Here is a 15,175-nt window from a genome sequence, read left to right on the forward strand (position 1 = left end):
TACACAGAACACACAGGGGAGGGCACAGAGCGATGCAGAACCTATGGACCCACGGTGGGTCCTGTGCCAGAGTGTCCTCTCTGGGGTGGGGCAGGATTCTACCCTTCTCCCTCTTTGAGGAAGGAAGAGAGGTTTTCTCCATGAGTTCAAGAGTGGTGTCAAACTTCTTCCATGGGCTGGCTGTCCCCCTTCTGGCTCATAGCATTTCAGTGGCATGATCCAGAAGCTACTCCTAGACAACAAAGACAGGTATGGGTCGAGTGGTACAGGAGCCATGGGGTTCCCCTGTCTTATTGGGTTGCTATGAGTCAGCATCAACTCCATGGTGGCCAAGAGATCAAATCCTTGGGCACCCCCCTTCTCTCCCACACCTGTTTCCCACTGAGCTCTATAGCCAGCTTCTGCTGACACACTTTACCGAACTATCATGAAAAATTCCAAACATCTTCATAAACAGAAACCTAAAACGAGCATTAAGAGGAGTGACTGTTGGGGGCTGGCAAGCTGAGGTCGATTCTGCCTGCCACATCTCCCCTCCAGGTGACACAGTTGCAAGGCGATGAAAATACTCAGTCTCTGGAATAACATTTCTCTGGTCAGTTGGGTCCTTAAGGAATCTCATAATTCCCCTAGATTTCTGTAAGTGGATCCTGGCAGCCTGGACGCCAGGGTTGTGTTGACAGTGAACCTTCCTTCACCAACTGGCTTGAAGAAGCCTTTTGATTCAAACAACCCAGAGAAACGGCCGTCTAGTCAGATTGGGAGGGCGAGTGTCTGCATACAAAAGTGTCTGCTCCCGCATCTTCTGTGGCTACAGAACAATTTTCCCTGCCTCTCATTTCTGAGTGGCTGCAGAGGAGAAGCAGGGATGCCTCCCAATTGAATTGTGTTCCTCAGAACGATGAGATAACGATTCTCCTAGGGAGAATCAGTTCCCGGGGGCTAAGATGGGGCCACTGATGACCATGCAAGGGGATTCTTCACCTCACAAGTACTTTCACTGTGCCCTTGATTCTTGCCTATCATTGCACTCTAAACAGAAAACTATAGCTCAGAAGAAAGGTCAGGTGTGTGGACATACCCTCATGCTCCACACAAGTAGAGAGAGAAAGAGAGAAATGCAGATAAATACAAAGCAGGGGAACAGACTTTATGACAAGCTGGTGGGCTCTCAGGTGGTTTTTCTTGGCTTCTTTAGGTTTTTCTGAATTTTACAACGTTTTGCTAATCATTTCCTCTGGTGTGAAAAGTACAGTCATTCCTCTTTCTTTAAGATTACCAAGCTGGTCCCTCTTGGCCACCACAGGATTGGGGTTTATCCTGACTCAGTTGCCTTAGGCAAGCCAGGCACAAAACCTCAGTGCCGACCCTGGCTTGCTAACCTGACCCTGGCCCGGGAAGCTGTTCAAAGCAAGAGGTGTGGGCGTGTGGGCCGGTGCACTAAAAAGCCTACCACACCTGGCTATGACTTGGGTTCCTTGAAGGGGGCAGTGGGAGGGGATCCACATGCCCAGACATTTGGAGCAACGATGGACTTAGCACCCATCTGAGCCAAAGGCGTCCTCCTCTCCCTTGCTCACGGGGCCAGGGAGAGATGCCCTACAGTATTTACTAGATGGGAATGTACAGCCATGTGTCTTGTTGGTAGTTGCGTTCAGTTTGCACATCAGATAGGACTGGGAGGCTGAGCTGAGCATTCTAGAAACTCTAGAGTCCTGCTGCTTGTGCATAACCTTGTTTCCGCACCGCTGAGGTTGTGCTTGACAGGGAAGGCCGTGTCCTTGATGTCTCTTCCAACATGAGCGGGTGCTAGAACCCTCCCCTGCCTCTCCCCCACTTCCTCTAACTCACGGTCACAATGGGCTCCACAGACGAGAGGTCTGTCTTCCCAGACTGGAGGTGAGAGGACGGAGGGAGGTTATTGACTAGTGGGACCCGCCGGCCATTGCTCTTTTCTGTCCATGCCACCCTGAAAGAAGGAACAGGTGAGGGATGCCTATCCTCCTGGGCTTTGGGCAGCCTTTGGCACATGCTCAGTAACGCCTTCAGCTCAACCCTGAAGTTCTCGTTGAGCCAGCAGTAGATGAAAGGGTTGTAGCAGGTGCTGCTCATGGCAAACCAGTGGAAGGCAAAGTAGATGGCGTTGTTGGTGCGGATGACCTTGCTGGACAGGAGGAGGACGTAGCAGTTAAGGGGAAACCAGCAGAGGGCAAAAAGGACCACCACCAGCATCAGCATCTTGATGGTCTTCTTCTTCTTGCGTCGCAGAGCAAGGTACTGCTCGGTGGTCACGTCACCGATTGTGTTGCATAGCCACAGCTTTTTGGCCACTCGGGCGTAGGCCACAGAAATGATGAGGAGGGGCAGGATGTAGAGCAGGATGAAGGTGGCCAGGTCCAGGTACTTCCAGAAGAGGTCAGCGGGTTCAGGGAAGTCTGGCAGGCACAGAGAGCGGACAATGTCCTCACTGGGAGACAGAGACAAGGATATTAGCGTGGAAAGATCTCATCGCAATAAGCACTGACTCTCATCCCACTACTCTGGGTGTATCCCTCTGTTGTAGCGCTTTTTATTCGCCAGTTTAATTATCTGGTTATGTTACGACGGTGGCTCCTCCACTAGGCTGGGAGCCCCATAAAGACAGGGAACACACTTGTATTCTCTCACTCTTGTATCATTTCTCGTCCACAGTTGTTGTCAGCTCCAAGTCAGGCTGGTCCCCTTCACACAGACCCTGGGTCACCCCCAGGCCTGCTTGTCCATCTAGACGAATCTATTGCGTTATTTTTTGGAAGCAAGTTGCCAGACCTTTCTTAGTCCGTCTTTGTCTCAAAGCACCTACTCAGTATCACTGCTACAGGCAAACCTCCTAGACAGGTGGTGGTTGTAAGGGAGACGCATTGACCGGGAATTGAACCTAGGTCTTTCTCATGGAAGGCAAGACTTCTACCACTGAGCCACCCATGCCCTCGTTCTAGCCACAGCAGAACTCCAGGAAATGTGGAGGAACTGAGAGGACATAAGCGTTTCTAATCTTATCGTTCATCTTTGAAGTCTTGTAGCTTCACGACACCTGGGATTCCCTTACCGTACTGCTCGCTCTCAATCCAAAGGAGGGCAGGGAAGAGGGCGAAAAGCCAAAAGGGCGTTGAGAATTTGGGGTGGTAAATCCCAAACTAACCCATTCGTTGTACCTTCTGCCACGCATATTTCAAGCACTGCGCTCTCATTCCTGTGTCCCCTTGAATCAGACAGCAGACGCCCACGGGGCCTGGACTAAGGGGACAGTCCAGCCCACTGTGAATCCACCACATGTGACCTGCATGTAGGCGGGGGCTTCTAAAAATTCAAAGAAAAAATTCCACTGTGTTTTAATGCCATTTTCCATGAACTTTTTGAAGCCCTCTCCTACGGATCATCTTCTTTGTGCCTCCTAGGGATGGCCCCGTGCCCAGCTGTGGTCGCACGTCCTGGTGGACATCACACTGAGAGTAAGAGGATGCTCTCTTTGTGCTGGCAGCCAAAAGCACACTCACATACGCACAGCCGTGCCCATCGCAGTGCTGCTCACACTCGCAGGAAGATGGAAACATGTAAAGGCCCATCGGTGGAAGAATGGATAAAGAAAGAAACCTTGGTGTGTACGCACGATGGGATAGCGCGGCGCACCATGAACGAATGATGATGGATCAGTGAATCACATCCGGAGATGAGGGAAGCTGGAGGACATTCGGCTGAGTGACATTGGCCGGACTCAAAAGAACAGATAGCACATGAGACCACAGTTATAAACAATCACCAAGAAATCAAGTACGGTTTTCACACTAAAGGAAAGGCTGTGGGGGTTACCAGGGATAGAAGGAAAGGAAGGGATGTGACGCAGGCAAGAGGGCAGACAGGTGTTGACTTGGGTGGAGAGGACGATAAAGGCCAATCAGGAATTGGGGGTAGATGGATGGGCAAGGCAAGCCACTGGGAGGTTTGACAGGATGTGGAATGTGAAAATGGTGAGCTGATCTGTAAGCCGTTGCCTAGTTCACAATAAAATGTAAAAATTTTAAAAAGACTTGGATGCTGGTAGGGAGTTTAAATGTTGGGGGAATCTGTGTACTTGACTATGCCCTAGAATTTCGGAAAAGGAGCACTTAAAAACTAATTACAATGATAAAAAGTAAAACCAAAACTCACTGCCATTGAGTCGATGCTGACTCACAGTGACCCTCTAGGACAGGGTAGAGCTGTCCCTGTGGGTTTCTGAGACTGTAAGTCTTTACGGGAGTACAAAGCCTTTTCTTTCGCCCACAATGATAGACTTCTTGAAATCAGCCTTCAAGCTTGTTTTGCTTTGATCCCGATACTGGCACGGGTCGGTTTCTGGGTGGTGCAAAAAGCTAACTTGCTCGGCGTGGACTGAAGGTCTGTAATGGAGACAGTCTGCTAGGTGTGAAATCAGAAACCAGGTCCCCTCATACGGCTAGCAGAAAAGACTGCCTTTAATGAACTGGTATTGCACACGAGGGCTCAAAACAGCGGTTCTCAACCTGTGGGTCTCCCGATTCATAACAGTAGCAAAATTACAGTGATGAAGTAGCAACAAAAATAATTTTATGGTTGCTGGATCACTACAACATGAGGAACTGTACTAAAGGGTCGCGGCATTAGGAAGGTTGAGAGCCACTGGTTTAAAATGAAAAAAACTGAGTGCTTTGAGAGAAAATTTTCTCATTCTAAGAAAGCATAAATATTCTTAGCGGCAGGGGGTGGGGTAGGTGGTGGTGAATTGAAATGGGTAGTTCTATGCCCTGATTTGAATTTGAAATTTAATTAAAATTTTAAAAAATAAATAAAGCACACTGCTGCTCTTTTTAAACAGGCCTGGGAGGTTTCAAATCTCAGTCTAGGAGGACACGCCCCCTAGTGACAGAAGCTCCCCAAGAAACTGGAAAAGGAAAGAGGCCAATGCTGTTGGGCTGGGTGGTAAAATTCTCACCTTCTGTGGGATATTGGGGTCCTAGCTAATAGACCTCATGTGCAACTGCCACCACCCATCTGTTGACCTCCACTTGTGTGCTGCTACAATGCTGAACAGGTTTCAACAGAGGGTGCAGACTAAGACTAGGAAGCAAGGTTTGGTAATCACCTAGCTCAAAAAAATCAGCCTGAGGGAGGGGGGAATGCTCTAAGATAGGTGTGTGGTGATCGTACAACTCCCTTTGATATGACTGAATGATCGAACTGCTCAACTGTAGGATATGTAAATTGTGTGCCAATAAAACTGTTGGGGGAAAAAACACAGAATAAAACTATTTTACTTTTTATACCTAGAAAACTACAGGTGGATACCTTTTTTATGTATCATATTATGTTGCACTATATAGAATTCCTATTTGGTAGATCCAGTTAAATGTCTGTGATTTTATATGGCCCAGCTGAAATACATAGGCACATTATATTAAAGTTGAGTTGCATTTTTTTTAAAATCAGCCCATAAGAGCTCTATGGATCAGTCGGTATCCCCAACATACAGGGAAGGTGTCTTTTCATTCTGTTGGTGGGCCGCCGTTCCAAGGGGCGTTCTGAGGCAGTGACAGCAGCCGTGCTGTTGAGGAGAAAAAAGGAGGGGAAATACAGAGAGAGACACAGGAGAGCAAAGAAACATAGGGAACAAACACATCGGAGACGGGGCCATGTCATGGATGTGAGGGTCCCCTGGGTGTCGGATGCCTGACTCCAGAGAACACCAGAAGCCAGGCTCTAACATCCGGCTCAGAGCCACCAGGCTACTCCCTACTGCTTAGCTGTATCTCCCTCACCTGTCCTGCCTTAGAGCTGGCTCAGACTCTTAGCAACCCTGCAGGACTGAGTGGAACTGCCCCTGTGGATTTCTGAGGCTGTCAATCCTCACAGTAGCCGAAAGCTTCATCTTTCTCCCCCAGAGCAGTGGGTGCATTTGAAATGCCAACCCGCTGTTAGCGGCCCAGTGGGGAGGGCTCCTTACCTGTATTTGAAGGTAAACAATTTCTGGCAGATGGCATGCGGGAGAGAAAAGAAGGTAGCCATGGTCCAGATGACAGCGATGTAGATGATGCCTTTAGTGATGGAGATGCGGGGTTTCAGCGGATGCATAATAACCTGCAACAGGAACAAGGCCAAGGTCACTGGCTGAAGACGTTCTGCAGCAGAAATCCAGACCATGGAGCTCAATGCCACTGCCCAGCCAGGCAACAACACGGAATATGCTTTCCTTTAAAAACTAAAATAAATTAAATTAATTTTAAAAAAAAGAAAGTGAAAAGCCTGCGAACCCATAATAAAATGATTTTTAAACTAAAAAAAAGGAAGTGAATACTTCCAGAATCCGTACTCCTCAAGTCTAACACTGAAAGCAAAAAGGACATTGCAGATGAAAAGATAGTTCTTTAAATGGAATAAATTTAGCTTTATGAGAAAGTTTTAAAAAGAGAGCGATGGCTTCAGGCAACATATACTTGTGTACACACACACATATAAATTTAAGGCTTAAAGCCTATCTCAGGGCAAAATTTTCTGGAATCCATCCAGCCTCCATGGCTTCAGGTCTGGGATCCATGGGAGTCAAATGATACTTTGGGCTTAAGGCTCTTACAATTCTTATCACAATCCATCCATCCATCCATCCATTGTGTTCAAGCACATCTGTTCATATGTTACCATCATTCTTTTCAAAACATTTTCTTTCTACTTGAGTCCTTGGTATCAGCTCCTCTTTTTTTTTCTCTCCCTCCCCCATGAACCCTTGATAATTTTTTCGTTCATGTCTTACACTGACGGTTGTCTCCCTTCACCCACTCTTCTGTCATCCATCTCCCTGGGAGGGGGCCATACGTCGTTCATTGTGATCAATTCCCCCTTTCTCCCCACCCCCACCCGGTTCCCTTCCCCGCCTAGTTTCACTATTCCCCTTATTGGTCCTAAGGGGGTTATCTGTCCTGGATGCCCTGTGTTGAGAGCTCTTATCTGTACCAGTGTACATGTTCTGGTCTAGCCAGATTTGTCGGGTAGAATTGGGATCATGGGGGGGGGAGGGAGGCATTAAATAACCAGAGGAAAGCTGTGTGTTTTGTTGGTGCTATATGGCAACCTGATTGGCTCATCTCTTCCTTGTGGCCCTTCTGAGAAGGGATGTACGATTGACTACTAATGGGCTTTGGGTCGCCACTCTGCCCTCCCCCTCCTTCACATCGATGTGATTTTGTTTAGTTTGGTTTGGGTCTTAGATGCCTGTATCTGATCCTATGGAAGCCTCATGATCCCCAGGCTGGTGTGATTCTTCCATGTAGGCTTTGTTGCTTCTCAGCTAGATGGCTGCTTGTTTATCTTTGGGGCTTAAGGTTTAAAGATATCTCAGGACCATAGTTTGAGGAGTTAATCCAGCCTCAGTGGCAACAGAAAGTCTGGATTCGATGATGATTTTAAACTCTCCCTTTTAATCTGATCCAACTTATTCTATAGAGTCATGTTTTAAAAAAACAATTGAACTGCATCTTTGAATCTCCATCATTATGGCTTGCTCCTCACTATTGTCCCTTGTGGTGTTACTCTGAATAATCCTACCTGTTTATCTCAGTGACCCTTACAATATTGACCTGTAAGCTCTTCTGAATCTTCTCAGAGCAGGTGGCCCAGTGCTCAGAGCCTGGGCTTGGGATCAGGCAGACCTCAAGCCTAACATGGCTTTGTCCTTCATCAGATGTATGACCTGCGCTGAACATAGATGCTGTGCTGAACTTCCATTCTGTGATTCAGTGGGGGCCTGAGAGGGCAACACACATCAAGTGTACTAACATGAACGAGGTATGGAGCCCTGCTTTCTAAGGCGAGCACCCTTGACTTAGAGGTCTTCCTCGGTCCTCACCAGGCCAATCCAGGTATTTCCAACAGAGTGAGGCAGCAAGCAGGGCCTACCTGGGTTCTGCGGGCCCCTCTCTGAACCCCCACTCCTGTCACTTGGACCCTCAAGCTTGTTCTCTTCCCCAGTAGCCTGGACTGTTGATCCATCTCCCAGTCAAGAGCCTATGTCTCACTGGCAATTATTGGCCATTTTCATTAATTATTGGCAATTTTGATTAACGATTGACCACGTTGACTTTTCTACTCCCAGGCCAAACTCATCCATTTCTGAGACAGAAAATGCTAGCCGAGAATATGCATCGCCAAAAACTTTGCTGGAACAACAAACTGGGAAGAACTTGTATAACCCCTACAATAAAGAGTTTACTATCAAAACACTCATTGAAAAAAATAAAGGGGAGGGGACAACTAAGACACTGGTCATGAGAGAGCCTAACAGCCCCTGGGAAGTAGTCTGAGCAAGAAGGAGAGTGCTGGGCAGGTACCCTCACCTGATGGCGGTCCACAGCAATGGCCGTCAGCGTCAGGGCAGAGACGTGCAGAGAGCAGTACTGGGCGAAGCGGCTGACGTGGCACATGCCCTTCCCAAACACCCACGTGCTGTTCACAAATCGAACCTGGAGAGAGGAATCCAGAGAGGTCAGCTGGTACATGTCCTTGACCTTGTTACCTAACCCCCTGTGGGAGGCCTTCACTCTCACACAAGTTCTCTCTCCTTCCCTTTGTGAGCTAGGCAGAACCAGGCAGGGTGGTGACCATGGTAGGACTCCTAATACTAAAGAAGTGGAGGCGTCCTTTCCCCTTGTCTTCCCGGAATGAAGTACAGGGCAGATAAGACATGTATCCATATCAGTGGAAGAGGACAGGGAAAGTAGAAAGGTGTGGGTAGGGAAAAACAGAATCTTCTCACTACCCCCACAATGGCTAACATTGTGGACAAGGACACAGCATAAAGCAAGTCTGCGGTAAAGGGTTACACATACCTGGAAAGGGGAGGGACACTACTAACAGCCAATAGTAGGAGACCCCACTGGAAAACCAGCCAATGGCAGGTCTTCCATTAGCCAAACGAAGGCTTAGCCTTAACTCTACATTCTGCAATGTCCTCGGATGACCTTTCATACTCTACACTGAAGTACTCTCTTCAACAAACTCACTCATTCCATTCAAACCTTTTCTCTGACTCTGTTCTGAACCTTGTCCCTCACTGAATTCTTTCTTGAGAGCTGGGCTAGAACCGAGAGGGGAGACTCAAAACCTTGACTCTGGTCCTGGTAAGACCCTCTATCCCATAAACGTGCATCACAGGCCTAGTTCTCCCTCTTCCCTTTCATTCCATTCAACAAATCCTGATCCTGCTTGTGGGGCTGGGCCTTGTGTTGGGCTCCCAGAGACCTTGGGAAGCAGCTGGGCTTTGGAGTCAATTTCTAGCAGTGCAGTTTGAGCCAAAGTGTATAACCTCTCTGAGCCTCAATGTCCTCAATTGCAAAACAGCTATATATATATATTTAATGTATACCTTAGAAGCTAACTGAATTCAAACCCAACTCTCTGCCATCAAGTTGAAGCTGACTCACAGCAAGCCTGCAGGCTGACTGAAAGGATGAGATGTTGTCCAAGCCTGTACCAGACAGAACACAGTGGCTGGCTGATGGTTAGAATGCTATGGTTAGAGACAAATAAAGGCAATTGTTTAAATGCGAAATAAGACCCCTCATTCCTGGCTGATCCAGACTCCAGTCAAATGGGGAAGACTCTGAAAGCTCGCATGGTAGTGTGCTGCCTGAGCAAGCAAATCCTGCCTAAAGCAGAGCTGGAAACTCCATGGCTGGGCAGGGAGTCTCGGGTTCTGGAGAGGTGTGAGTGTCGGTGGTGGGGAAGCAGAAGTTAACAGAGAGAGAAGACCTTTGTCACAGGACAGGGTGGGCCCCCAGGAGCAGGTTGAGGCTGCAGCCCATTGAGCAGCCTTGGTGAGCAATGCCTCAGGCCTGAGAGAGATGGAACATGGACTCTGACCCAAGAGCCCCCAGTTCACACCCAGGAGGGCTCAAGAAACCCAGATATAAGGCGGAAAGTAAGCCTTGTCCTCCAGAAGGCCCAGACCTGGGGCCCTGGGGTCCTGGGGTAAAGGTGAGAGTGGGTAGGGGCAGGAAGAGAGAGAGAAGGGAGACAACAATGGAGAAGTCAGCCTGGCCTGGCAGTGCTGTCAATCACAGCATCCCTTTGGCACCGGTGGTGGAGTGGTTACCCGTGGGGCTGTGATCCGCAAGGTCAGCAGTTTGACACCACCACCGTCTCAGAGGGAGAAAGCCCGAGTTTGCACCCCCGTACAGAGTTACAGTTTCGAAAACCCACGGGAGCAGTTCTACCCTGTCCTATGAGTCAGCACTGACTCCCTGGCAGTGAGTTGGGGTTTGTTGCCATTTATAGATGCTTCCCTGCGCAGGTATTTCAGATACCCAAAATGGGACTAGGCCTTTTCACCTGGTTGTTACGAAAAATCAAACAAGACACCTAAGCCATGTAGCAGAGAGTACATACAGCAGTCCTACAGAGCGAGAGTTGAACATTATTTTAACATGAGACATCGGAGATGTGCTTTGTATATGAGATCAGGACAATGGGCATCTGCCCTGAATCAGAAATCCCAGGTCCTGCTGTGGGGATTAGTCTGTGAGGATTTGGCCAGAGTTTGTGGATGAGAGCTGTGAGGTACAAACCTGGGCAATTCCTGAAACGAAGACAGCAGCCTGTGGACCTTATTGTTCTGTGGGGTGGCAAGGAGCCGTCGAAGGCTTTGTAATGGTCCAGGAGTATGGTAGAGCAATGCACCTGCAGCTGCTCCTACATTTCACCCCTCCCTCCCCAGCAATGACCAAACTCAACCAGTTCTTCCTCTGATGGACTTTCTAATCTGTTCTCTCTTCTAGCCCAAAGCCACCCTCCCGATGGAGTCCACCATCATCTCCCCTGGACTAGTCTGGCCTCCTCACAGCTGTCCCCAGCCTCCAGGCTTGTCCTTCTTCATTTGTCTTTTGCACGACCGACAGAATTTCCCTGAGCCGAAAGTCCAGCTCAGAATCCTCAGTGACTCCCCATGACTCTCAAAACAGAGCCTGCTGTTTGACTAAAGCACTGGGTTGCTGACCATCTGGCCCAGCCTTCCTTTCTGGGTCCCTTCCCATCCATCCTTCCTGCCACCCTGTTCCTTCACTGAGCTCCAGTTACGTGGAATCACTCTGCAGTCCCTACACACACCAGGATCTGAGATGGCTCCTTGCCTGGGCTCTTCTGGGCCCTCCTTCCCTGACTTCCTGCTCTGTACCGAGTGTTCATCTTGATTGGGGGGGAGGGGGGGTGTGGAGGAGGTTGTACTCATCCAGGCCCAGTTGACATTGTATGGCTGTTGTCACCTTTCTTTTGACCCTCTCAGGAACCTCGGGCAGATCAGGACAACTGACTGCTTCCTACAGGTCCCACCACACTCTGTGTATGTCTCTACCATGGGGGCTGTAAGTAATTGTGTCCTTTACTGCAGACCCTTGTCGTGTGTACAGTGAGAGGAAAGACGATCGGAGAGGAAGGATACTGTTACCGATCAGGTTGGAGGTAGAGCACCCTATTCAGTGGGGAGCCAGTGCTGAGCAGTGACACCCACCCCCATACTCCCTAGTTACCAGCATCTTGTAACCTTACAGGAGACTTGGATTGGGGCAGATGCACAGGCGAGGCTCCAAGGCCAAGATGAATTGCATCATCCTGTTGGGGTGTTGATTCATAGGAACGGTGGCACCCTCCCACCAGGTGTTTCTCTGGCACAGAGGTTGCCAGCTCTTTGCTGCAGGGTGATCTTGGGTCTGTGACTTCTCTCCCCAACCCTTGTGCCCCATTGTGTCATCTGCAGAGCTAATGGTGCACTCTGATTCTGCAACCAACCACACAAAATCCCTGCCCTGCCATCTTCCGGTCCCAGGCCTGGGTGGTCCCGCCCAAACGACAATTGCAGACTCTCAGGCCAGAGGCCTAGAGGAGGCCTTGGGAGACAGAGACTCAGTCCTCCTGTGCTTGGAGATCGCGAGGGCGGGTGTCTTTTGGAGCCACGGCGTCCTTGGTCAGTGAGTGCCTGAGTAGCCATGCACAGATGCAGGCGGGGAGAGCAATGAGGAGAGCCTCTGTTTGGAGCAATGGAAATGAAACACAGTCCAAAGTCACCCACCCTCTGTTGGCAGGCAACACAGACACACCTCTGGACTTGAGTCAAGGCATGTAGTCCGGCCGCTGCCCATCACTGTCGATTGGACTGCTCTGTACCTTAGTTTTCTTGTTTGTACAAGGTGAATAGTCATGTCAGAAGTGAGGACACGAGAGGGGAGCAGAGCATGCTTTTAAAATGCACGGTGCGGGAGGACATTCATACAGGTGGATGGACTTGTGGGGCTTCGCCATTTTCCTTTGGTTTGTCTGCCATTTCCGGTTGTGACCAGAAGAGAGGTGTGAACAGACCCTGCTCTGGTAATAACTCAAATGGCAGTAAAATTCTCTCAGACGTTGGGGAAAAAATGGATGAGCTGTGCTGCAGAAACATGAGGTTATTATAACTGACATTCAGACTTCTCGGTCAGAGCCCTGGAAGTCCAGTGGTCCCTGAGAACCTCAGGGTTCAGGGAGAAAGCCCATTCACCATCCACCAGCTGAGTGTGACTGCCCGTTCCTGCCCCAGCTCTGCCCGCCAGCTCACCTCACCGTTCACCCGTGCCCAACACAACCCTCACCCAGCTTCCCTGTCACTGAGACCCCACACACGGAGAACGCAAGGGAAAGAACTGGTCCAGCAAATACACTTGTGTCCTGTGAACAATTAGCAGTTGCTGGATGTTCCAGCTGTGGCACCAATCAGCACCTGTGCTCCCCAAGGGAGGGTGTTCACTGGGCTGGACTTTGGGTGCAGGGGGTGGCCCAACAAGCTCTCCGGGCACTTGAGGGACTTTAATGTGCTGCTCAATGAGCAAACATGCCTTTGCCAGTAGGCCCACACAGGGCGGGAAAGACATTCATTCACAGTTGGCTAGGGATACGCACACTCTCATCGCTGACCGACCCGGAGCCAGCAGCTGGCTGTAGAAGCCCTGGCTGCAAAGGCGGCAGGTGAGAGAGAGGAAACCATAAAACCCAGCAAGAGATGAGGAGAGAGACAGAGTCACAGAGAGATGGAGATACAAGACCTGGGGGAATAGAGACAAGGAGGCAGAGAGCCAGGAGAGAGAATGGCAAAGAGCCAGAAAAGCAGCAGAGTAGCGAGATGAAAAAGCAAGGGAGCAAAGAGTCTGGGAGAGAGGAGGCGAGGGAGCTGGGGGCAGGGGAGAGAGAACATACAGACTGACACTGAGCAGTGGATGGGGAGGGCGAAGAGAAGGGCCAAAGAGAGATGCAGCAGAGAGAGAGAGATAGAGACAGGGAGAGACACGCAAAAAGCAGCGGCCAAGAGCCGGGAGAACGGAGAGGGGAGCCAGCCCAGCCGGGCCGCGAGCTCCCGGTCTTACCAAAGTGAAGGGGGTGTTGAGCAGTGTGATCATGATGTCGGCCACCGCCAGGTTGACGATGAAGAGGCTGGTGGCCGAGTGCATTCTCTGGTTCTTGAAGATGACATGACAGACCAGGACGTTCCCGAAGAGGGAGAAGACGATGATGAAGGAGTACGCCACGATGAGCAGGGCTTTCACCGTGGGGTTCTGGGACTCGGCCCCGTACCGCCTCCTGCCCACAAAGTTCTGCCAGTCCGAGAAGGTGTAGTTGTTCCAGGAGAAGAAGTGCGAGGCGTTGGGCGCGGCGGGCGCCGCCTCCAGGCTCTGGTTGTCCCCGGGGCGCTCCTCGGCGGCTTGCCCCGAGTGCAGGAGGCCGAGCAGCCCGACGAGCGCCAGCATCTTGCGGGGGGCACTCCTCCCCGGGACCCTGCAGTCGCGATCGGGGGCGGGCCCGCGGGCGGCCGGCAGGGCCGTCCTGGGGAGGGGATGCTTCGGGGCTGCGCGCAGCGCGGCTCCCGGTGCCCGGTGCCCAGCGCCCAGCGGGGCACGCGCTCGCCGCCTGCCCGGCCCTCGCTGGGCTCACTCGGGCTCGGTGTGGGCACTTTTCGATGTCTGCTGCACCAGGCTGCTCGCGAGCGCCTCTGCCTCTGGGCGACGGGGACGCGCTCGGGCTCTGACAAGCCTCGGCCCCCACCCTGCCTGCCGGGGGGTGGGGGGGTGGGGGTGGGGTTCGCCCGCCCCCGCCCCGCGCCCACCCCAGAAAGAAAACTCCGGAGGGCTGCAAAGGCGGGGTCTAGGAAACCCGCACGTGCTCTCGGTCGCCGCCTCCAGCGCCTTTGTTTCGGCTCAAAGGCGCCAGGGGACCAGGCATCGAGGCGCCCCGGGCTGCTGGGGGGTCGTGGGGCCCAGACGGGGTCCGCCTGCGCCTGTCCCAGCGCACTGATGACTTCTCCTGGTTAGAGAACCAGCTCTCCCCCGACACCATCTCATCGCGGAAGCACACACGCCTGAGAAATGCGTAGAGACCCGAGGCTTGCCCCTCCCCTCCAGACGCGCTGGAGGGCTGGCGGGCTGCGGTCCTTGCCTTGTACGAAAGGCTGAACAATTTCTCTGACCGCCCTAGGAGCACAAGGTGGAGGGCTTTGGGTTTGGTTTTCCAAGGAAACGCGTTGAGAAGCAGGTCTGGCGGAATGAAAGGCTAAAGGCGATTACGGGTTGGCGGTCCGCACACTTCTTGGGGTGCATGCAGCAAGCTTCGGGGAAGCATTTGGTGCTGTGAAGGCAGAGCTTGGAAGTCTCACAGTCCCTCCGGCCCCTCCCACTCCCGCTCCCCTTTCACCTTTGCCCTTGACCCTGCGGCTCAAGCTCTGGAATCAAAATTCTATGTCAGCCTTGCCACTTCCTGGCTGTAAAATCTTAGGCAAGTTATTTAACTTTCCTGGTCTGGTTAAAGGTGTTCCTCTTCCGATATGTGGAGCCGCAGTAGTGGCATATGGTGCCCTGTGGCATAGTGTTTACACATTGGGCGGGTGAGCACAAGGTTGGCAGTTTGAAACCACCAGCCTGCAGGAGAAAGATGGGCCTTCCACTCCGTAAAGACTTACAGTCTTGGGAAGGGGTGCCGTTGGCTGTCTTATAAAGTCCCCATGAGTGGGGGCTGTCTTGATGGCTGTTGAGTGTGTTGGTTGGTTGGTTGGTTGGTTGGTTGGTTGGTGTTAGTCTGGGTACACTAGAGAAACAAATCCATAAACACACCTATGTAT

The 15,175-nt window shown here is 51.2% G+C and overlaps 1 protein-coding gene across 1 annotated transcript; it reads right to left on the reverse strand.

Moving 5' to 3' along the window:
* Nucleotides 1-1,400: 1,400 nt before the first annotated feature.
* On the reverse strand, nt 1,401-14,397 carry GPR83 (G protein-coupled receptor 83). Its single transcript, XM_004709023.2, has 6 exons — nt 14,221-14,397; nt 13,935-14,107; nt 13,431-13,887; nt 8,382-8,507; nt 5,999-6,132; nt 1,401-2,467 (listed from the first exon to the last, which is right to left on the reverse strand). Exons 1-6 carry the CDS (start codon nt 14,395-14,397, stop codon nt 1,843-1,845), a joined length of 1,692 nt encoding a protein of 563 aa, XP_004709080.2. The 3' UTR covers nt 1,401-1,842.
* Between the last annotated feature and the right edge of the window lie 778 nt (nt 14,398-15,175).

Source organism: Echinops telfairi, unplaced genomic scaffold (genome assembly GCF_000313985.2).
Source record: "Echinops telfairi isolate 266 unplaced genomic scaffold, ASM31398v2 ScPeMD7_7421;HRSCAF=8459, whole genome shotgun sequence".
Classification (NCBI taxonomy): domain Eukaryota; kingdom Metazoa; phylum Chordata; class Mammalia; order Afrosoricida; family Tenrecidae; genus Echinops; species Echinops telfairi.